Source organism: Geotrypetes seraphini, chromosome 7 (genome assembly GCF_902459505.1).
Source record: "Geotrypetes seraphini chromosome 7, aGeoSer1.1, whole genome shotgun sequence".
NCBI lineage: Eukaryota > Metazoa > Chordata > Amphibia > Gymnophiona > Dermophiidae > Geotrypetes > Geotrypetes seraphini.
The window spans coordinates 137,434,328-137,456,416 of record NC_047090.1 but is presented as its reverse complement, the minus strand read 5'-3'; the positions used below and the strand labels follow the sequence as shown (position 1 = coordinate 137,456,416).

Below are 22,089 nucleotides of genomic sequence, written 5' to 3'. Positions count from 1 at the left end.
GTCCATATTGAATCCAAGTTAGCTCTGCAGGTTTAATCAGGGGTGGAATAACAGGTGTTCCCTCCCTCTCCTTCAGCAAATGACAAAGCTGTGACCTCTGCAAAAGGACTCAGCATGCCCTCAGACTCCACAGACAATGCCATATCTGTATCCCGCAGAGTCTCCAAAGTCCTTGCATCTCAAGGCTGCTGGGGAGGCACAGGACCGCGGGGCTGAGTGAGATCTTGCTCCCATATTCAGCTGCGCTAGAGCACCTCAATCAGAAGATGAAACGAATACTGTGATCACAGCCTGCCGCAACGAAGGACACTCTGGCTGCCGGGTAGCAACTGCAGTCCTCCCTTTCCTCTTCCGCATAGGAAAATATATCAAAAGCGGGCAGCATAAGGCCACACGGCAGAAAGCTAAAGCACAGCGTCATTAGTGCAACGACATCTTGTCTCCCTGTTGCCTTATTTTTGTATCTTTCAACTTACAAATTTGATAAGTCTGAATCAGAAAGGCTATTTCAATGCAAACAAAAAGAGGATAAAGTGCTTGGGACTAATATGCCATAATATTTAATAGTTTCATCTTATAGTAATCAAAATATGTGGTTACCATGTTTACTTCAGTGCACAACAAAAAGTCAGTGATTAAATAGATTGTTACCTTTTTAATTTAATTAAATTAATACATATTTTAGCTTGTTTTTAGGAGCTAATACTCTCTTCATCAAATCACATGCAGGTCCAAGCAAAAGGTGACATTGCCTGAGCATAAAAGTGAATCATGCATTATAACATTGCAGTGGTGATTTTGAGGGAATTGGTGTGTTAGAGTGAAATAATTCTATTGTCTCTCTGTCAACATATCTGATAAGTTTAGAAAGTGCCTGTGTGATTATTTTAACTTTGAATATCTTCTGTACCTGGATAGTTCTGAAGTATGATCAGAATACTAAAAGGGAAATCTAGGAAGGTAAGATGTATAGGAAACTACATTGTTTTTTCTTTAGGTTGAGAATTTCTTCTGTATGGGATCACCATTAGCAGTATTTTTGGCACTACGTGGCATCCATCCAGGACATAGTGGAAGTCAAGATCATATTCTTCCGAAAGTTATTTGTAAAAGATTTTTCAACCTTTTTCACCCCACAGACCCTGTGGTAAGTAGCTGTTCTAGATATTCTGTTTACTGCTTATAACAGTTCTAGAAGTTAAAAAGCTAATATGTTTTACAAGGAATACAGCACCAATAAAGATTGTGAATCCCAAGAATTATAATAATTTACAAGATCTTACCATGATATACCGTATTTTCGCGGATATAACGCGCGCGTTATACGCGTTTTTACCTACCGCGCATACCCCTCACGCGTTATATGCCTGAGCGCGGTATACAAAAGTTTTTAAACATAGTTCCCACCCCGCCCGACGCTCGATTCACCCCCCCAGCAGGACCGCTCGCACCCCCACCCCGAACGACCGCTCGCACGCGCTCCCACCCGCACCCGCATCCACGATCGGAGCAAGAGGGAGCCCAAGCCCTCTTGCCCGGCCGACTCCCCGACGTCCGATACATCCCCCCCCCCCGGCAGGACCACTCGCACCCCCACCCCGAAGGACTGCCGACAATATCGGGCAAGAAGGGAGCCCAAACCCTCCTGGCCACGGCGACCCCCTAACCCCACCCCGCACTACATTACGGGCAGGAGGGATCCCAGGCCCTCCTGCCCTCGACGCAAACCCCCCTCCCCCCCAACGACCGCCCCCCCCAAGAACCTCCGACCCCCCCCCCAGCCGACCCGCGACCCCCCCTGGCCGACCCCCACGACCCCCCCACCCCCCTTCCCCGTACCTTTGGTAGTTGGCCGGACAGACGGGAGCCAAACCCGCCTGTCCGGCAGGCAGCCAACGAAGGAATGAGGCCGGATTGGCCCATCCGCCCTGGATCCTTAGGTCCCACCTGGGGGCGCGGCCTGAGGCACATGGGCCCAACCCGACCATGTGTCTCAGGCCGCGCCCCCAGGTGGGACCTAAGGCTCCAGGGCCTATTCTGATTGGCCCACGCGCCTTAGGCCCCACCAGTAGGCGGAGCTTTAGGACGGATGGGCCAATCCGGCCTCATTCCTTCGTTGGCTGCCTGCCGGACAGGCGGGTTTGGCTCCCGTCTGTCCGGCCAACTACCAAAGGTACGGGGAAGGGGGGTGTGGGGGTCGGCCAGGGGGGTCGCGGGTCGGCTGGGGGGGCAGTCGGAGGTTCTTGGGGGGGGCGGTCGTTGGGGGGGGAGGGGGGTTTGCGTCGAGGGCAGGAGGGCCTGGGATCCCTCCTGCCCGTAATGTAGTGCGGGGTGGGGTTAGGGGGTCGCCGTGGCCAGGAGGGTTTGGGCTCCCTTCTGGCCCAACTACACAAAGGTACGGGGAAGGCGGGTGGGGGTGTCGTGGGGGTCGGCCAGGGGGGTCGCGGGTCGGCTGGGGGACGGGCGGAGGTTCTTGGGGGGGGGCGGTCGTTGGGGGGAGGGGGTTTGCGTCGAGGGCAGGAGGGCCTGGGATCCCTCCTGCCCGTAATGTAGTGCGGGGTGGGGTTAGGGGGTCGCCGTGGCCAGGAGGGTTTGGGCTCCCTCCTGGCCCGATATTGTTGGGGAGTCGGCGGTCCTTCGGGGTGAGGGTGCGAGTGGTCCTGCCGGGGGGGGGGATGTATCGGACGTCGGGGGGGGCATCAGGCTTTCAGGATGGGGACAGACCTTCAAGGGGGGACAGTCTTCAAGGGAGGACAGTGCACGGAAAGTCAGGGGGGGTGAACGGAGAGTCGGGACAGCGCACGGAAAGTCAGGGCAGTGCACGGAAGTCAGGGGGGGTGAACGGAGAGTCGGGACAGCGCACGGAAAGTCAGGGCGGGCGAAAGGAGCGTCGGGCATCATGCGCGGTATACCCGTGAGCGCGGTATACAAAAGTTTTTGTACATGTCATCGTGATTTCTGCGCGCTATACCCGTGTGCGTGTTTTACACGGGTGCGCGTTATATCCGCGAAAATACAGTACACTTGTTTAATTGAAACAAGATTTTTTTTCTTAATATGTAAATTAAATAATTTTCGGATTCTTGAGCCACAATCTCCAAAGTCAGAATAAAAAGTGTGAAATAGTAAGTGAACCCCATTTTCTTTAGCACAATAACCCCCACCCTACCTTTTTTTTTTTTTTTTACAAAATCGTAGTGCGGTTTTTAGTGCTGGCCATGGCGGAAACAGCTCATAGAATTCCATTGCACATCAGAGCTGTTACCACTGTGGCCGGCACTAAAAATTGTACTATGGTTTTGGGGTAAATTAGCTAGTTAGAAGCCAGTGCTTAAATAACTGGGTAACGAGTAAACCACCCTGCAAAATAAATCTGCCTTATCGAGTTTGGCATCCCATTTAAAGTTCGATCGGATACGTTACACCCTGAGGCAGCAGACTTGTGAAACACTGCCCACCGTTGGTGTACCGATCAAACAGAAAAGTAAAAAGTTATATTTTCTTCTATCTTTAAGCACAAATAGCACAAACAACACCGTATAAGGCTTTTATCTGTCTGCAATGAAATAGAGATTTTTTGCCAATGAGGTTAACACTTAACCACCTTTTGTGGCGGTAGGAGGGCCTCAGTCTGAGGCTTTTTCCTCTGTTTTTTTCAAATTGCATATTATGATTTTGTTGATATCCATCAGACATTATACATCTTTTTTGTGAAAGTCTTTTTTTAAAAATTTAAAAAGATAAAATATATAAACCATAAATCAAAAATTAATATAATTGCAAAGCTGAAATATCGCAACTTATGAGTATATAAAATTAAGTATATAAAAAACATATTTGTGAAATTACAAAGAAATACATAAAAAATAAAAACCTGAATAATAAAATACACGCAAATCAAAATACTGTACACCTTTAAATGCCTAAATTAGTGCTGCCCAATTCACGATTTGAATCGATTCACCAACTCATTGCGGGTGCATCAATTTGAATCGATTCAAAAACAAAAAAAATCAGCCTCCCGATTCATGTCTGACCCTCGCCCCCTAAAGCAGGATCGGCAGCGCTGCCTCCTGCTGGCCGGCCGCTGCCGCTTCTCCTTTACAGGGCGAGGGGGGAGGGTCAGTTGTGAAGTGCTGCAGTTTCCGGCTTCCCCCCTGGCCTCCCATGCCTCCATTTACCTGATTCCAGCAGGGAGCAGCCTGCAGAAAGCATCGCGGGTACTTTAGCAATCCATGCAGGTTGCCATAGGCCTCAGAAGCTGTCTTCCCTCTGCCGCGATCCTGCCTCTGACATCAGAGGAGGGGGCGGGACCGCAACAGAGGGACGACAGCTCCTGAGGCCTATGGCAACCTGCAAGGATCGCTAAAGTACCCGCGATCCTTTCTGCAGGCTGATCCCTGCTGGAATTAGGTAGAGGGATGCATGGGAGGTCAGGGAGGAAAGTGCAGGCCTTCCGGGGGGGGACGTCAGGCTTTCGGGGGAAGGTGCAGTCCTTCGGGGGGGGGGGTGCAGTTCTTCGGGGGGGTGGTACATGCCTTCAGGGGGGACAGGCAGGTTTTCAGGGGGGGGTGCAGGCCTTCGGGGGGGACAGGCAGGCCTTCAGGGGGGGGTGCAGGCCTTCAGGGGTGGGGTGCAGGCCTTCAGGGGAGGACATAGATAGAAGATTGATGGTTAGCACGAAGAAAGAAGGAGACCCTGGCAAGCAAGTTATCGGAAGACAACCAGAGCCTGGGACCAACAAGATTTGAATAATGACCAGACAACAAAAGGTAGAAAAAATAATTTTATTTTCTGTTTTGTGATTATAATATGTCAGATTTGAAAAGTGTATCCTGCCAGAGCTGGTGTTAGACCGCAAACGTGAGCTAGGATTTAACAGAGAGAGGAAAAGTCGTTTTTGTTTACACCACAGCGCCAGTGTGGTTAGGAGAAGGCAAAGGGGGTGAAGAGGCTATAAAATAAATCCACCAGGATGTTTTAAAAAAACATCCACTTGGGCAAGAAAATCAAATCGAATTGAAAAATTGATTCAGTAGGCCAGGATCTCAAAGTCCTTCCTTGAGGACCGCAATTCAGTCGGGTTTTCAGGATTTCCCCAATGAATATGCATTGAAAGCAGTGCATGCACATTAATCTCACTCATATTCATTGGGGAAATCCTGAAAACCCGACTGCATTGCGGCCCTCAAGGAGGGACTTTGAGACCCCTGCAATAGGCTGAATAAAATCGAAATTTTTTTTTCATGAATCGGGCAGCACTAACCTAAATAGTAAGATTTACCTGAACACCATGTTTATCCCAGGACAAGCAGGCAACATATTCTCTACATGTAGGTGACGTCACCAACGGAGCCCCCTAGCGGACGTTTTCGCAAGCAAACTTGCTTTAAGATCTTCAAGCTTGCGATTGGCCCGTGCATGCACGCATGCCCCTCCCGCCCGACCTAGGGTATGCATCTCCTCAGCGTGACATCAGTTCAATGTTTTCCGCGGAGCCAGAAGCACTGCTCCCTTGCTGCGCACGATCTCGTTGTCCCTCTTGCACCGCGGCTTTCTTTATTATTTTCGTTTAAGTTGCTGTGCTCGCATCTTTCTTTTTCTTTCGTGTTTTTTTGACCAGGCCTTCGGTTTTACTCTGGCTACTTGGCCTCGCGGAGCCGCAGCCATCCTTTTGCTTATGTCCTGGCCTCATTCCGGGTTCAAAAGCTGCGCTAAGTGCAACCAGGTTATATCCATCACCGATCCCCATCATTGGTGTGTGGAGTGCCTGGGTGCGGAGCACCGCGCTGAGTCGTGTCCACATTGTGCGACTTTGCAACCGCGGGCTCTTCGTCGGCATCAGAGACCTCGGCCTTGAAGTCCTCGACATCGAAGTCCCCTTCGGTCTCGAAGACCCCGGCCTCGGTTCCTCCTACTACCCCGGCCTCGGGTAAGTCTCCTCTTGCCTCCTCAGGTGTGCCGCCAAAGAAGCCTACCTCAGAGTCTCTTGTGAGTGCCGCTTCATCAGCCTAATCGAGACATCATTCAAAGTGTGCCTCCTCAAGTAGGGAATACTCTTCCTCGAGGTCGCCCCCAAAGGAGCGCATTGCTGCACCTCAGACCCAACCTCCCTTGGTCTCGGTGCTGATGTTCGAGGACTATCCTTACCTCACAGCTTTCCTCGGTGGTGAACCAACTGGTCCCGGCCTCGACGCCTCTGACCTCGGTCTCGACCCGGTCCCCTTCTGACCAGCCTGAGCGTACTTCACTTGTGTCTCGGGGCCCCACGTGCAAGACTCGCAGGATTCCCTCAAGCGATTCTTCGTCCCCGGATTCGGGGCCTGTGACTTTCCGGGGTCCCGTGACAGGGACCCGGTTTTCACCCGCTACTTTGTCGAGGTTTGCTCCTCCTAAAAGGCTGCGGTCCTCCCTGCCTCTTCGGGGCAGGTCTCTGACAGCGAAACCTTTCAAGCACACCCTTGTCCTCGAACTGGACTCTACCGTGCATTGTCCCTCGAGGCACCGGTCTGCCTCCTGAGGGTCTTCTTTGAAACCAGTGGAAGAATTTTCCTTTGACCCTCTTCTCCGAGGCTCCGCGTGAGGGTCCCTCGGACTCCGGGGTCCTCTCCATCCCATCTTATGAGGGGTCATTCCTCGACGCCCCTGAGGCGCTTTAGCCGAGCCTCCTTGATTTCCCATTCCCAAGGCTCCGGCGTGCTACTCTAGGAAAATTTCTCCCTCCTTCTCTGCTGCCCCAAGATCTCGTTCGGGATCCCCTCCTGAAGATGAGTCTTCTTCTCAAAACTCTTCCTTCACTCGTTTCATTGCTGACATGGGCAAGGCTTTGAACCTGGACCTCCAGTCGGAGTCCCGTTATACCCAGGAATTCCTGGCGGAGATGGGGGTTACTCATCCGCCCTGTGAAGCGCTAAGCTTGCCTTTGCATCAGGTTCTCAGGCAAACTTTTCTCTGGAACCTGGAGACCCCCTTATGCGGTCCCGGCTATTCCCTCCAAATTGAAGTCCCGTTACCGGACGATCCCGGTCAAGGGGTTTGAAAGTTCTCAGCTCTCTCATCAATCCTTGGTGGTTGAATCTTCCTTGAAGAAATCCAACCCCTCAAAGGTATACGCAGCCATCCCTCCGGGCCGGGAGAGCCGTACCATGGACAAGTTTGGTCGCCGTCTTTATCAAAACTCAGTGATGGCGAACCATGTCCTCAACTATAACCTTATCTTCACGTCCTACCTCCGGTTCTGTGTGGAAACTCTCCACTCGTTCCGGGCGGACGTGCCGGATTCTCGCCGTCAGGAGTTTCATCTCCTCGAGGAGACTCTCTCCCAGCTCCGCCTATATATGTTTCAGGCAGCCTATGATGCCTTCGAGTTGTCCTCGAGGGTCATAGCTTTTGCCATCACCATGCTTCACCTCGCTTGGCTCAGGATTGTGGATATGGATCTGAATCTCTAGGATCGTCTAGCCAATCTCTCTTGCGTGGGTAATGAGCTCTTTGACGATTCCTTAGAGGCAGCCACCAAGCGCCTCTCGGAACACGAACGGTCCTTCGCTTCTCTGGTGCGCCTCAAGCTGAAGACCCCTCCAGCTCAGAAGTACAAAATCTCTCTCCGGAGGTATCCCCAGAAAACTACTCTTGCATTCTCTCAGCCTCCTTCGAAGCGGCCACAACAGCAGCGCCAGGCTAAGGCCCAGGCTCCGGCGAAGCCTGGGCTGTCTTTTTGACAATTCCAGTATGAGCCTTTGGGCTCCCTTCCTCCTGGAGACTTCTCCCCTCCCCATCGGGGGGCGTCTCCATCATTTCTACAACCAGTGGCAAAGTCTTACCACCGACAGTTGTGTGCTTTCCATCGTCCGGGAGAGGTACTCCCTTCACTTCAGTCACGTTCTCCTGGACCTTCCTCCAAGAGAGTTTCCTTCGGGCCGGTCTCAGCTGCCCCTCCTTCTGCGAGAAGCTTGGGCCCATCTTCGCCTTCGGGCGGTCGAGGAGGTTCCTCCGGACCAGTGGAATACGGGATTCTAATCCCAGTACTTCCTAGTACCCAAGAAGACGGGGGATCTGCGTCCGATCCTGGACCTCCATGCTCTGAACAAGTTTCTGGTCAGGGAACGGTTCAGAATGCTCACCCTCCCTACACTATACCCCCTCTTGGACAAGGGGGGACTGGCTGTGCTCACTGGACCTCAAAGAGGCGTATACGCACATTCCTATTCACCCGGCCTCCTGCCGGTTTCTGAGATTCCGGGTGGGGGATCTCCATCTCCAGTATTGTGTTCTTCCCTTCGGCCTGGCAGCTTCTCCGAGGGTTTTCATGAAATGCCTGGTTGTGGTAGCTGCGACCCTGCGTCTCTGAGGCCTGCAGGTGTTTCCCTACCTCGACGACTGGTTGGTCAAAGCGTCCTTTCGCCAAGATGCTCTGCGAGCGACGAATCAAACCATCTTGCTCCTTCAGAGTCTCGGCTTCGAGGTGAACTTCCCCAAGTTTCACCTCTGTCCCAGTCTCTAGAGTTCATCGGAGCGGTCCTGGACACGGTTCGTCTCCGCTCCTTCTTACCTCGGCCTCGTCAGAAGGCCCTTGTTCGTTTATGCCAGAGGGTGGCCCATCTGTCCTTGGTTCCGGCTCAGCTCCTGATGGTCCTTCTCAGTCACATGGCCTCTACGGTTCACTTTACTCCTTTTGCCAGACTTCACCTTCGTATTCCTCAGTGGACTCTTGTGTCCCAATGGAACCAGGATCGGGATCCTCTCTCGACGCATTGTCGTGACTCCTTTGTTGAAGAGGTCTCTCCGTTGTTGGATGCTCTCTCCCAATCTTTCCAGAGGTTTTCTGTTTCATATTCCTCCTCCTCAAAAGGTCCTCATGACGGACTCGTCGACCTATGCTTGGGGGGCTCATCTGGACGGTCTTCACACTCAGGGTCTGTGGTCCAGTGCCGACTGTCTCTATCACATCAATCTGCTGGAGCTTCGAGCGATTTTCCTCACTCTGAAAGCTTTTTGGCACCTGCTTCACAACCGGGTGGTGCTGATCCGTACAGACAACCAGGTCGCCATATATTATATCAACAAACAAGGGGGCACGGGGTCCCTGTGCCAGGAGGTGATGCGGCCCTGGGAATGAGCCATCCGCCGCAACATATTCCTTCATGCGATCTACATTCAGGGCCAGCACAATTGTCTGGCGGACAGGTTAAGTCGTCTTCTGCAGCCTCACGAGTGGTCCATCCATTCCGTGACTCTGCGTCAGGTGTTTGCTCGTTGGGGGACTCCGGATGTCGATCTGTTCGCGTCCCCCCTCAATCACAAGTTGTCCCGCTTCTGCTCCAGGGTTTACACCCCTCTCAGACTTGAGGCGGATGCTTTTCTACTGGATTGGACGGACCTGTTTCTGTATGCATTCCCTCCATTTCCTCTGATTCTGAAGACTCTTGTCAGGCTCAAGTCCACACGGGCCACCATGATTCTGATAGCTCTTCGGTGGCCCCGACAGCTGTGGTTCTCCCTTCTGTTGCAACTCAGCTCCAGGGAGCCTCTTCTTCTGCCTGTTTTTCCTTCTCTGCTTACGCAGAGTCGGGGTACACTGCTTCATCCCAACCTACAGTCTCTGCACTTGACGGCTTGGTTCCTCGAGACTTAATGCCCTCGTTCCAGTTCTCCCAGCCTGTGCTGGACATCCTGGAGGCGTCTCGGAAGGAGTCCACTCGCCAATGTTACCATCAGAAGTGGACCTGCTTTTCTTCCTGGTGTGCTACTTGACAGCTGGAGCCGATCTCTGCCTCCCTATCTGCTGTCCTGGATTATCTATTGCACTTGTCTGGCGCTGGACTCAAGTCCTCTTCGGTTTGAGTCCACCTTAGTACCATTACTGCTTTTCATCAGCTGATTGACGAGAAGCCTTTCTCTGTTCATCCTATGGTTTCCCGCTTCATGAAAGGCCTTTTCCACATTCACCCGCTCCTTAAACCTCCTCCGGTGGTTTGGGATCTTAACGTGGTCCTTGCTCGTTTGATGAAACCCCCTTTCGAGCCACTAGCACAGGCTCACTTGAAGTATCTTACTTGGAAGGTTGTGTTTCTTATTGCTCTCACTTCTGCCCGTCGGGTCAGTGAGCTTCAAGCCTTGGTAGCGGACCCACCTTTCACTGTCTTTCATCATGATAAGGTGGTTCTCAATACCCATCCTAAATTCTTGCCTAAGGTTGTTTCTGATTTTCACATCAACCAATCAATTGTTCTTCCTGTGTGTTTTCTGAAGCCCCATTCTCACCCTGGAGAAGCGGCTCTGCATTCTCTTGATTGTAAGCGTGCGCTGGCCTTCTACTTGAAGCGCACCGCTCCTCATCGTTCTGCTCCGCAGCTGTTTCTCTCTTTCAATCCTAATCGCTTGGGTCGCTTTGTTTCTAAGCAGACCATTTCGAACTGATTGGCCGCTTGTATCTCTTTCTGTTACACTTGGGCCGGGTCGAGTCACAGGCCGCAAGGTCCGAGCGATGGTGGCGTCTGTTGCTTTCCCATGCTCAACTCCCATTGAGGAAATCTGTAAGGCTGCCACTTGGTCCTCGGTTCACACTTTCACCTCTCACTACTGTCTGGATGCTTTCTCCAGGCGTGATGGCCACTTTGGCCAGTCAGTTTTGCAAAATCTGTTCTCCTAAATTGCCAACTCTCCCTCCATCCCTTCTGGTTAGCTTGGAGGTCACCCACATGTAGAGAATATGCTGCCTGCTTGTCCTGGGATAAAGCACAGTTACTTACCGTAACAGGTGTTATCCAGGGACAGCAGGCAGATATTCTCGCAACCCTTGCTATCTGAACTGAGGCCACGCTGAGGAGACGCATGCCCTAGATCGGGCGGGAGGGGCACGCACGCGGGCCAATCGCAAGCTTGAAGGTCTTCAAGCAAGTTTGCTTGCGAAAACGTCCGCTAGGGGGCTCCGTCGATGAAGTCACCCACATGTAGAGAATATCTGCCTGCTATCCCTGGATAACACCTGTTATGGTAAGTAACTGTGCTAAATGGGCATTCTTGTGCAATCCCTCTGGAGGATGAACTAGAGGGTTCTTGTATGTCTGATAACTTCTGCTGCAGGACAACTAAAAAATGATCCCTCCCCTTTTGGCTACCTGCCCGGGAGCGTACTGTCCTTCTCAGTTTTGATCCTTCAGTTTCACTGCATGATTGAAATAAGTTTATTCTGCTCGTGATTTGTTTTCAGTTCCTAGTCTTTTTTTATTTATTTTGCGGGTTTGTCCACGTGCTGCGGATCAAATCTGTGCAAGTGATCCTTTGGCGGGAGATTGCAGACATTTTAAATTTTGTCTGCTTCTGGAGGGTGCTCTGTCAGCCTGAAACTGCAGTAAGCCCTCTGGACTGCCTGCAGATTGGATCGGATCTCCAGAATTGGGAGCCATCTTTCCCCTGGTTTGTCCACAAAGGGGTAGAGCACAGATTGATGAGGTTCCGAGGAAGTATGCCGGGATCGGAACCATGCCGCGTGTCTTCCCTCAGGGTGGGATCGGAACCATGCCACGTGTCTTCCCTGAGGGGCCTGATGGTCGTGATATGAGGTGACAGAGAAGGTGAGGCGATCAGAAAACCTGAAAATCCAGTTTAATCAGCTCATGAAGTACTGATCTCCTTATGCTTGCACTGTGTATTGGTGTATTGCTAGCTTCCATTGAAATGCATTGCAGCACATGTCTCTGTAGCATCTGTGAATCACAGAGTTTGCTGATTGTGGGGTGTGCTCAAATTGGGATTTGGAGGGTTTCCCTGCATGCCCTGATTCCCCCCTAACCTGTAAAATCCTAAAATCTCAATTTTTGCGTTTTTCTGCATTTTTAACGGGCATTTTTTAGGCAAAATTGGCACCCATGGCGGCGATCTTGGATTTTCTTTAAACTCTTTAAAAATTATACTTTTTGGACTTAGAAGCTTGGTTTTTGCTCCAAACTTCACAGATGGCCACCTCAGGACAGGATGGCATGGATTCATGCTGTAAATGCGGCGTATGGCTTGCAGTTTCACAGCTGTAGCCCACAGGGGGTGTAAACCATGCTTGGATTCTGCACTGTCCTCCTCCGGAGAGGCCCTGCTTTCATCCGATTCTGCCGGAGACGCGATTCCAGTGTCTGGGACAACAAAATTGGGCAAGGAGGGCGCTTTTGAGAAACACAAGCGCAGTTCCGGGGAAAGTCTCATAAGTCTTCAAACCATTCCACATCTAAGTCCCACTGATCGGCTCTGGCTGCCAGGGACTAATTTCCGCTGGAATTTGTGAATATGATGTACAGGCTTTCATGAGAAAGCGGGCTATCCCTGTGTCTCCCTATCAGACTAGAGGCCCCTAATGATTTCCATCTGTCCGGCATTCTGTTTGTTGTGGCGGGCCCTGGGGTCCGCCTACTTCCAAGGCTACCATCTCGCGTTGGTTTCGTGCGGCCTATGTAGCGGCAGGGAAAAAGCCTCCCCTTGGGGTGAAAGCTCACTCTACCAGAGGAATGGCTTCCTCGTGGGCTAAATTTCATGCGGTCTCGCCTGAGGAGATTTATCAGGCAGCCACGTGGGCTTCCCTTCATTCTTTTTTCAGGCTTCACTGGCTTGATGTGGCTTTCTGTTCTGGCGCCCCCCCCCCCCCCCCCCCTCTCCAGTAGATTTGGGACTGCTTTGATACGTTCCTCTAGTTCAGCCTCCAAAGAATGAAAGATTAGATTTCTTATCTCTGCTAATCTTCCTTCTTGTAAATCTTTGGAGGCTGAACTCACGCCCATCTGTTTTGTCCGATTCGCAGGTCCCCTCTTCAGTAACTGCATTTCTGTTTTTGACCAGCCTCACTAAGCATTACATGCGTATATCCCTTTGTAAGGTTTAAGGGTTGATGGGATTCCTGGGGTGGTGCCCCTTCTGACCTTCAGGCCATATCTACGTTCCATAAATTTCCTATGTTTTGCAGTTTTATAATATTTACATTATGTGTTTGAGTCCAGTTGGCCTTTTTGGCCGTAGTTTTTCGTATAATAATTTCTTGAGCAGAATTGACTGGTAGCGGGAGTTCCCATGCCCTCTCTTTCTTTTCTTCTGTTTCCTATTGTCTACATAACTTTTCTACTAACTGAGCAAGACAGGAAGCTCCCGGGCAGGTAGCCCAAAGGGGAGGGATCATCTTTTAGTTGCCCTGCAGCAGAAGCTATCAGATGTACAAGAACCCTCTAGTTCAGCCTCCAGAGGAGATTTACAAGAAGGAAGATTAGCAGAGGTAAGAAACCTAATCTTTCAATATGCTGGCACTTGATATTTTTGATGAGTAATCCAGTGGACCTACAATTGTGTAATAGTATCATTAGATCTTAAGCCAACCATCTGACACATACGATAACAAAAACATATAAAGATAACCAGAATTGAATTATGAATGAATGACATTAAAATGTGGGGAACTAATAAAAACAAGAAAAATGGAAAAAGACAAAAGGAAAAAGAAGGGAGGGGATAGGAAAAGAGAGGGAAGAGGCAGGAGAAAAGGAAATAGAGGATACATTGTGAATATGGAAATAATGCACACCTATAGTGAAATCCTGTGTTAAAATTTACAGTGTTAAAATAGCCTATAAGAATATAGACACAGAAGCCTAAGCAAAAAAAAGCTCATAAAAATGTTTTAGTTAAATCGATGCCCATAAGATTGGTGCTTATAAGACAATATGCCTCAAAAATCTTTGGTCTAATAACATGTAATGTAGACATAACTAGGAGGGTTTATCAGCACTAACTGACAATGTAATGAAACTGCTGAGCAATCTTGGCTGCAATGTATCTGCAAACATTAATTGACTATATAATACAAGTGTTTGTCATTGATATATTGGGTAGTTTTTATGTTCCATCATATGTGTGTATATACAGTATAATTATTGTATATAATTTGGAGGGCTGCATATTCCTCAGATTTTAACATCAGCATTGTTTATACGGACCATGCCTGTATTAAGTAGCTGGTTAACTTTTTTTCAAGAGAGTCAGATATGTAGCACGCACAGACATTTCTGTAAGATCTGAGGCAAATTCTGCTGCAAGTCAAGTAGTGGATTCACTTGTCTCTCTTCATTGTCTTCTCTTCTGTTGCCTAGAAGACTGGGAATCTTTTAGAAGTATGCCCTTCTCCTGTTTGTGTATAGTACTAGTTGGAAACTAGTAGTTTCATAACAACTAATGCTTGTTGTATTGCAAGCAAAAGAGTTTCCCATATTTTTTGCAGTAACCATTAAATTGCTCAGTAGTGAATACTAGTGCTGTCTGATTCAGGAAAAAAAATTTTGATTTGATTCAGCCTATTGTATCGAATTTTTTTTTTTTTTTTAATTATTCACTTTCTTCCTGCCCAATCAGTCATTAAAATTGTCCTGGTGGGTTTATTTTGTAGCCTTTCCACCCACCTCATCCTCCTTTGCCCTCTCCAAACCCAATCCGGTGCTGTGGTGTAAAGAAAATAAAAAAGTCTTCTGCTCTCTCTGTTGGGTCCTAGCTCATGCTCGCTAAAACCAACTCTGGCAGGATGCACATTTCAAAACTGACATATTGTAATCACAAAACATAAAATAACTTTATTTTTTCTACCTTTTGTTGTCTGGTCAAATTATTCAAATCATGTTGGTCCCAGACTATGGTTTCTTTTTGTCTTCTGATAACTCGCTCGCCAGGGTCTCCTGCCTAGTGCTGCCCGATTCACAATTCAAATCGATTCACCGATTCACTTCGGGTGAATCGAATCGATTCAAAACAAAAAAAAAATCGGCCTCCCGATTCGCTTACTGACCCCCCCCCCCTCGCCCCCTAAAGCAGGAGCAGCAGCGCTGCCTCTTGCTGGCCGGCCACTGCTATAGAGGGTGAGGGGGGAGGGTCAGTAGGGAAGTGCTGGTTTCCTGCTTCTCCCCTAGCCTCCCACACATCCAGGGCCGGATTAAAGGGTGGGCCCGATGTGCTTCTACGATGAGTACAAGTAGCAGTGGTGTTGCTGCTTGCTTGCTTGCGACCTGCCCGCCGGCTCAGTTTAATTCCACTCGCTGCTGTGCTCCAAAAGAGCCAGGCGCATGCAGCGATTGCACACCGCCGGCCCATAAGCCTTCTCTCCGTCAGAATTGATGTCGGGGGAAGGCTTATGGACCGGCGGGTGCAATCGCTGCACGCACCTGACCCTTTTGGAGTTGCGGCAGCAGCAGGGGTGTGTGTGCTAAATGGATTCAGCTAGCTGCGGGCAGTGGGTGAGTGGCGGGAGGCCAAATCGGTGGCAGGTCGGCTTGGGGGAAGGCAGGCAGACTTCGGGGAGAGGAAGGAAGGCCATGACTAGACTCACAGCAGCACAGCATTTCTTCTGCTGCCATCAGACTGCTGCACGATTAAAAAAAGAGAGATCAAGTGTAGGCAACCTGAGGAGAGCTGAGGGGAAGGAGGCAAGGAGTGAAAAAGTACTGAATGAAGGATGGAAATGAAAAAGGAGACAGAGAAATATAGGGTTGGAAAGAGGATAAAGAGTATTTGGAGAGAGGGATGGAGTGAGCAGAGAAAGGGAAAGAAAGAGAACAGTGAAGAGGAGAAGTAGAGAAGCAAGAAGGGGAAAAGAAGTAAATAAGAAAATGGGTACATTAGGCAGGGCATGGTGGGATAGCCTGGGCAGGGGGGTGCAGGCCTACAAGGGGGCAGACCTTCAGGGATGGTGGCACAGGCCTTCAGGGGGGGACAGGCAGGCCTGGAGGGGGGGCCCTGGTGTAGAATTACATGGCGGAAGGGAGGGAGTTCAAAGAGACGTGCATATGCCAGACTTGGGCTGGGGGAGAAATAATGGGTCTAAAAACAGAGGAGAGGGAGAGAGATGGTGGACAATGGGATTTAGGGAGGGAAGGAACAGAAAGGGAGAGAAGTTGGACACAAGGGATGGTGTGGAGGGGGGATATAGATACTGGATAAGAGGGTAGTTGGGAAAAGAAAGGGAGAGATAGTGGACCCTGGGGTGGTGGAGAAGGAGGGAGAGATGCTAGATGAAAGAATAGTTGAGAAAAGGTGGATCTATGGATGGAGACGAAAAAAAAGGAAAGATGCCAGATCTCCAGGAGAGGGAAGGGAAAGGAAACGGAAGGAGAGGACAGAGATGGCAGATGGATGGTTAGCATGGAGAAAGAAGAAAGAAGGAGACCCTGGCAAGCAAGTTATCAGAAGACAACCAGAGTGGGGGACCAACAAGATCTGAATAATGACCAGACAACAAAAGGTAGAAAAACTAATTACATTTTCTGTTTTGTGATTACAATGTCATATTTGAAACGTGTATCCTGACAGAGCTAATGATAGACCGCAAACGTGAGCTAGGATTTAACAGAGAGAGAAAAAGTCTTTTTTGTTTGTTTATTTTGTTTACACCACAGCGCCAGTGTGGTTAGGTGAAGGCAAAGGGGGTGAAGAGGCTATAAAATAAACCCACCAGGATGTTTGGAAAAAACACCCAATTGGACAGGAAAATCGAATTGAAAAATCGATTCAATGGGCTGAATCGAATTGAAATTTTTTTTCCTGAATCAGGCAGCACTACTCCTGCCCATTTGATGTTTTCTTCTTTCTCTAAGCTCACCATCCATCTTACATCTCTGTACCTTCTTGTACAATCCCTCTGGAGGCTGAATTCGAGGGTTCTTGTATGTCTGGTAACTTCTGCATGGCTACTAAAACTTGGTGTGTCCCCCCCCCCCCCTTTGGGCTACCTGCCCGGGAGTTTCCTGTCATGCTCAGTTTTGTACCTGCAGCTTCTCTGCATGGTTTAAATCAGTCTCTTCTGCTCGTGATTTGTTTTCAATTCGTAGTCTTTTTTTTTAAATTTATTTCGCGGGTTTGCCTATGTGCAGCGGATCAACTCTGTGCGAATGATCCTTTGGCAGGAGATCGCAGTCATTTTAAATTTTATCTGCTTCTGGAGGGTGCTCTGTAAGCTTAAACTGCAGTAAGCCCTCTGGACAGCCTGCAGATTGGATCGGGTCTCCGGGATCGGGAGCCATCTCTTCCCTGGTTTGTCTGCAAAAGGGTAGCGCACAGGCTGCTGCGGTTCCATGGAGGTATGCTGGGATCGGAACCACGCCGCATGTCTTCCCTAATGTCCCTGACGGGTCCTGGTGGTCGTGATCTGAGGTGACAGAGAAGGTGAGGCGGTCAGAAGACCTGAAAAATCCAGTTTATTCAGTTCATGAGGTACTGATCTCTTGCTTGTACTATGTATTATCCCAGGACAAGCAGGCAGCATATTCCCACACATGGGTGACATCACCGACGGAGCCTCGCAGCAGACAGCCTCGAAAGCAAACTTGCTTGAAGATCTCGATCTTTCGAGCACTGCACCGCGCATGCGCGCGTGCCTTCCCGCCCGAACTAGGGGGGCGCATCTCCTGAGAGGATCCTCAGTTCGTTTAATTCCGTGGAGACAAGAAGACACGTTTTTCTACATCTCTGCAGCATTGCCTTCTCTTCACCGCGGCTGTTTCTTTTCTTTCAGTTAAGTTCGGTCGCTGTGCTCTCTTATTTCTTTTTCGTTTTCTTTTCTTAAAAAAAAATAAAATAAAATAAAAAAGTTTCAATTCTTTCTTTGATTTCGTGTCCGGCCGGTGAGCCTTGGGCCTAGGCCCATTTGCTCCTTTCATTCGACAGGGACTTTATTTTTTCCATGTCCTGGCCTCTTACCGGGTTCAAACGTTGTCGCCAGTGTAATCGTGTGATTTCGGTCACCGATCCCCACTGCCGCTGTCTACAGTGCCTGGGTCCCACTCATTCCCCAGAAGATTGTCACCGTTGTTTCACTCTTACTCCACGGGCTTTTCGACGCCGGTGCGCTCAATTTTTTCAACTTTTCGGAGACATGGAGCAACCTTCGGATTCTGCTTCGACCTCAGCGGCTGCCCCGGTCTCGAAGGCTTCGACTCAGACGACATCGACGACTACGGTCTCGAAGGCTTCGACCCAGGCTCCGGCTGGAGCTTCGGTCTCGAAGGCCTCGACCTTACCTGCTTCGGTTCCCTCGAAGACGGTGCCATCTTCGAAGTCTTCTATGGGGGGTAAGTCTCCGGGTTCTCTTTCAGGTACCGTACCCAAGAAGCCACCAGACTCCTCTGCACGTCCATTTTCCAAGCGTACCTCCAAGATAAGGGAATACTCACCTTCGAGGTCGCCCTCTTCGGAGCGTACTTCTGCACCTACGAGGTCAGAATCTTCTATCTCGGTGCCGATGCTGGAGGACATGCTGAAATCTATACTCACCACTCAGATTTCCTCCTTAGTGGCTCAATTGGTCCCGTCCTCGACCTTGCCTCGGACTGATCAGCCTGTCACACAACCAGAGCTTCCAGTATCTCGAGGCCGATCCAGGACACCGAAGAAAATTTCTTCGTCTGATTCTTCTCCAGACTCGCCTCCTCCGAAGCATCGGTCGAAGCATTCGAGACCTATTGCTCCCAAGCTTCGGAGGGAGTCTTCGGCATTGGATACCGAGACTTCTCTGCCTCATTCTTCGAAGCAGAAGCACAGATCTCGACACCATCGCGCATCGACTCGAAGTCCTTCTCGACCGAAGACTCCACCATCGAAGCCACCCCGTCGAGACAGTTCACCACAGACCTCGACTCATTCTGTACCACGTACACCTGGTACTTCTTCATCCAGGAGCCTGAAGAGAAAACATTCTCTTACTCCACCTCACAGTGCAGCTTCTTTTGTGACTCTACGTCTAGACTCAGAACCACTTTCACCATATTCTAGAGAGGCTTCTCCCTCATACTCAGCTCTTCCTAAATCTCGCAGTGTATCTCTTGAGGAAGCGTCTGATTCCAAATCCATTTCTTTTGCCAAATTTATTTTTGATATGAGACAAGCTCTCAAACTGGATCTTCATTCAGATTCTAAATATACTCCTGAATATTTAGCAGATATGGAGCTTCCTCATCCACCGAAAGAGTCCCTCAGATTACCTATGACTCCTGTTCTGAAACAAACCTTTGTTCGTAATATGGAGACTCCTTATTCCATCACTGCCATTCCATCTAAATTGGAATCCCGTTATCGAACAGTTCCATGTAAAGGTTATGAAAAGTCTCAACTATCTCATCAATCCCTGGTAGTAGAATCCTCTTTAAAGAAAGCACATCCTTCCAAAATCTGTGCTTCAGTTCCTCCAGGTAGAGAAGGTCGTACCATGGATAAGTTTGGTCGCCGTTTATACCAAAACTCTATGATGGCAAATAGAGTTCTTAATTACAGCTACATCTTTACGTCCTACTTCAACCATTTTCTGAAGATTTTACCATCTTTTTACCCGGATATCTCTACCACTCGTCTTTCAGAATTTAAACTCATCCTTAAGACTCTTTCTCAATTACGACTCTTCATGTTACAAGCCTCATATGATGCATTTGAACTCTCGTCTCGAGTATCGGCCTTTGCTATAGCCATGCATCGTTTAGCATGGTTACGTATTGTGGACATGGATCCCAACCTTCAAGATAGATTGGCAAATCTACCTTGTCAGGGAAATGAATTATTTGATGACTCTATTGAGGCAGCTACCAAGCGTCTTTCAGAACATGAACGCTCTTTTGCTTCCCTCATTCGACCAAAACCTAAACCTGCACCAACTAGAGGTTTCAAACAGACTCCACGTCGTTATCCTCAGAAAACGACTCCTGCTTTTTCAAGACCTCCTCCTCGTCATCCTCCTCAACAACAACGACAACAAAAAAACTCAGACTCCTGCTGCCACCAAGCCTGCTCAGTCTTTTTGACAATCTCGACATGAGCATTCAAATTTCTCTGTTTCCAAATTATCCCCTCCCCATAGGGGGTCGCCTTTCCACATTTTATCACCAGTGGGAGCTCATTACATCAGATCTCTGGGTGCTTACCATCCTACGAGAGGGATACTCTCTTCGGCTCCTTCAGGTGCCTCCAGATCGCCATCCAAGAGAGTGTCCTTCCAATCAGTCGCATCTTCCCCTTCTTCTCCAAGAAGCTCGAGCTGTGGAGGAAGTTCCTCTTTCCCAAAGGAACTTGGGATTCTACTCCCGTTATTTTCTAGTTCCCAAAAAGACGGGGGATTTGCGACCGATCCTGGATCTCAGAGCTCTCAACAAATATCTAGTCAAAGAGAAATTTCGAATGCTCACACTGCCAACTTTATATTCCTTAATGGACCAAGGGAATTGGATGTGTTCCCTCGATCTCAAAGAGGCGTATACTCATATCCCTATTCATCCAGCATTTCGCAAGTACCTCAGATTCCAAGTAGGAAGCCTTCATCTGCAGTACCGAGTTCTCCCCTTCGGATTGGTTTCTTCTCCCAGGGTTTTCACAAAATGTCTCGTGGTCGTGGCTGCAGCTCTTCGCAACCAGGGTTTCCAAGTATTTCCATACCTAGACGACTGGCTCATCAAGGCTCCCTCTTTTTCAGGGGTTATTGCAGCGACCCAACAGACTATTCTTTTTCTACAAAGTTTGGGATTTCACATCAACTTTCCCAAATCTCAGTTGACTCCTTCTCAGTCTCTCCAATTCATAGGAGCAACTCTGGACACTATCAATCTGAGAGCATACCTTCCACAACCACGTCAGGCCGCCCTGCTTCAGATTTCTCAACAACTCTTCCAACTTTCAACTGTTCCAGCACGAAAGATGATGGTTCTGCTCGGTCACATGGCTTCTACAGTTCATGTGATTCCTTTTGCCAGACTTCACCTTCGTATTCCTCAATGGACACTGGCATCCCAATGGCAGCAATCAGTGGATCCACCAACTCGACTGATTTCCATAACTCCTTCATTGCGGAAGTCTCTCCGTTGGTGGATGCTCTCTTTAAATCTTTCCAGAGGCTTGCTGTTCCACCCTCTTCCTCATCAGAAAGTCCTCACAACCGACTCATCAATGTACGCATGGGGAGCTCATGTGGACGGTCTTCGCACTCAGGGTCTCTGGACTCAAGCAGACCATCGGTGTCATATCAATCTATTGGAACTCAGAGCGATATTTTATGCTCTTAAAGCTTTTCAACATCTCCTTCACGACATGGTGATTCTTGTACGTACCGACAACCAGGTAGCCATGTATTATGTCAACAAACAGGGAGGGACGGGCTCTCACTCCCTCTGTCAAGAAGCTCTGAAATTGTGGCATTGGGCAATTCTTCACAACATCTTCCTCAGAGCTGTTTATATTCAGGGTCAACACAATTATTTGGCGGACAAATTGAGTCGTCTTCTACAGCCTCACGAATGGACACTCAATTCTCCTACTCTTCGCCAAATCTTTGCCCGTTGGGGAACTCCACAGATAGATCTGTTTGCGTCACCTCTCAACTTCAAACTGCCTCAATTTTGCTCCCGCATCTATGCCCCTCAACGTCTCGAAGCGGATGCATTTCTACTGGACTGGAGGAATCAGTTCCTTTATGCTTTTCCTCCATTTCCTCTGATTCTCAAGACTCTAGTCAAACTGAAGTCAGAACATGCCACCATGATTCTGATAGCTCCTCGGTGGCCCAGACAACCTTGGTTCTCCCTTCTACTTCAACTCAGCACCAGGGAGCCTCTTCTTCTACCAGTATTTCCCTCTCTACTCACGCAGAGTCAAGGATCCTTGCTTCATCCCAATCTGCAGTCTCTACATTTAATAGCTTGGTACTTTTCTGCATAACAGACTTTTCTCAATTCTCTCCATCTGTTCAAGATATCTTACTTGCTTCCAGAAAACCATCAACTAGACAATGTTATGGCCAGAAGTGGACTAGATTCTCTGCTTGGTGTTCTACACGTCACTTGCCACCCAGATCTTCCTCTTTGACATCCGTTCTGGACTACTTACTTCATTTATCACAATCTGGACTTCAAACTACATCTATTCGAGTCCATCTTAGTGCTATAGCTGCTGGAGGAGTGTGTGGCGCAGTGGTTGGATCTATAGCCTCAGCACCCTGGGGTTGTGGGTTCAAACCCCGCGCTGCTCCTTGTGACCCTGGGCAAGTCACTCAATCCTCCATAGCCCCAGGTACGTTAGATAGATTGTGAGCCTACCGGGACA

At 49.2% G+C, this 22,089-nt stretch overlaps 1 protein-coding gene across 4 annotated transcripts in view; it reads left to right on the top strand.

The window, feature by feature from the left end:
• DDHD1 (DDHD domain containing 1) overlaps positions 1 to 22,089 on the top strand; it is a 405,278-nt gene that overhangs the window by 312,946 nt on the left and 70,243 nt on the right. For 3 of the 4 annotated variants that reach the window (XM_033952944.1, XM_033952942.1, XM_033952941.1), the window contains one exon: positions 998 to 1,147. The exons of the other annotated variant lie outside the window; for it this stretch is intronic. In XM_033952944.1, coding sequence (XP_033808835.1) covers positions 998 to 1,147 — 150 coding nt within the window. The remainder of the gene's footprint in view (positions 1 to 997; positions 1,148 to 22,089) is intronic. 4 annotated transcript variants of the gene reach the window in all.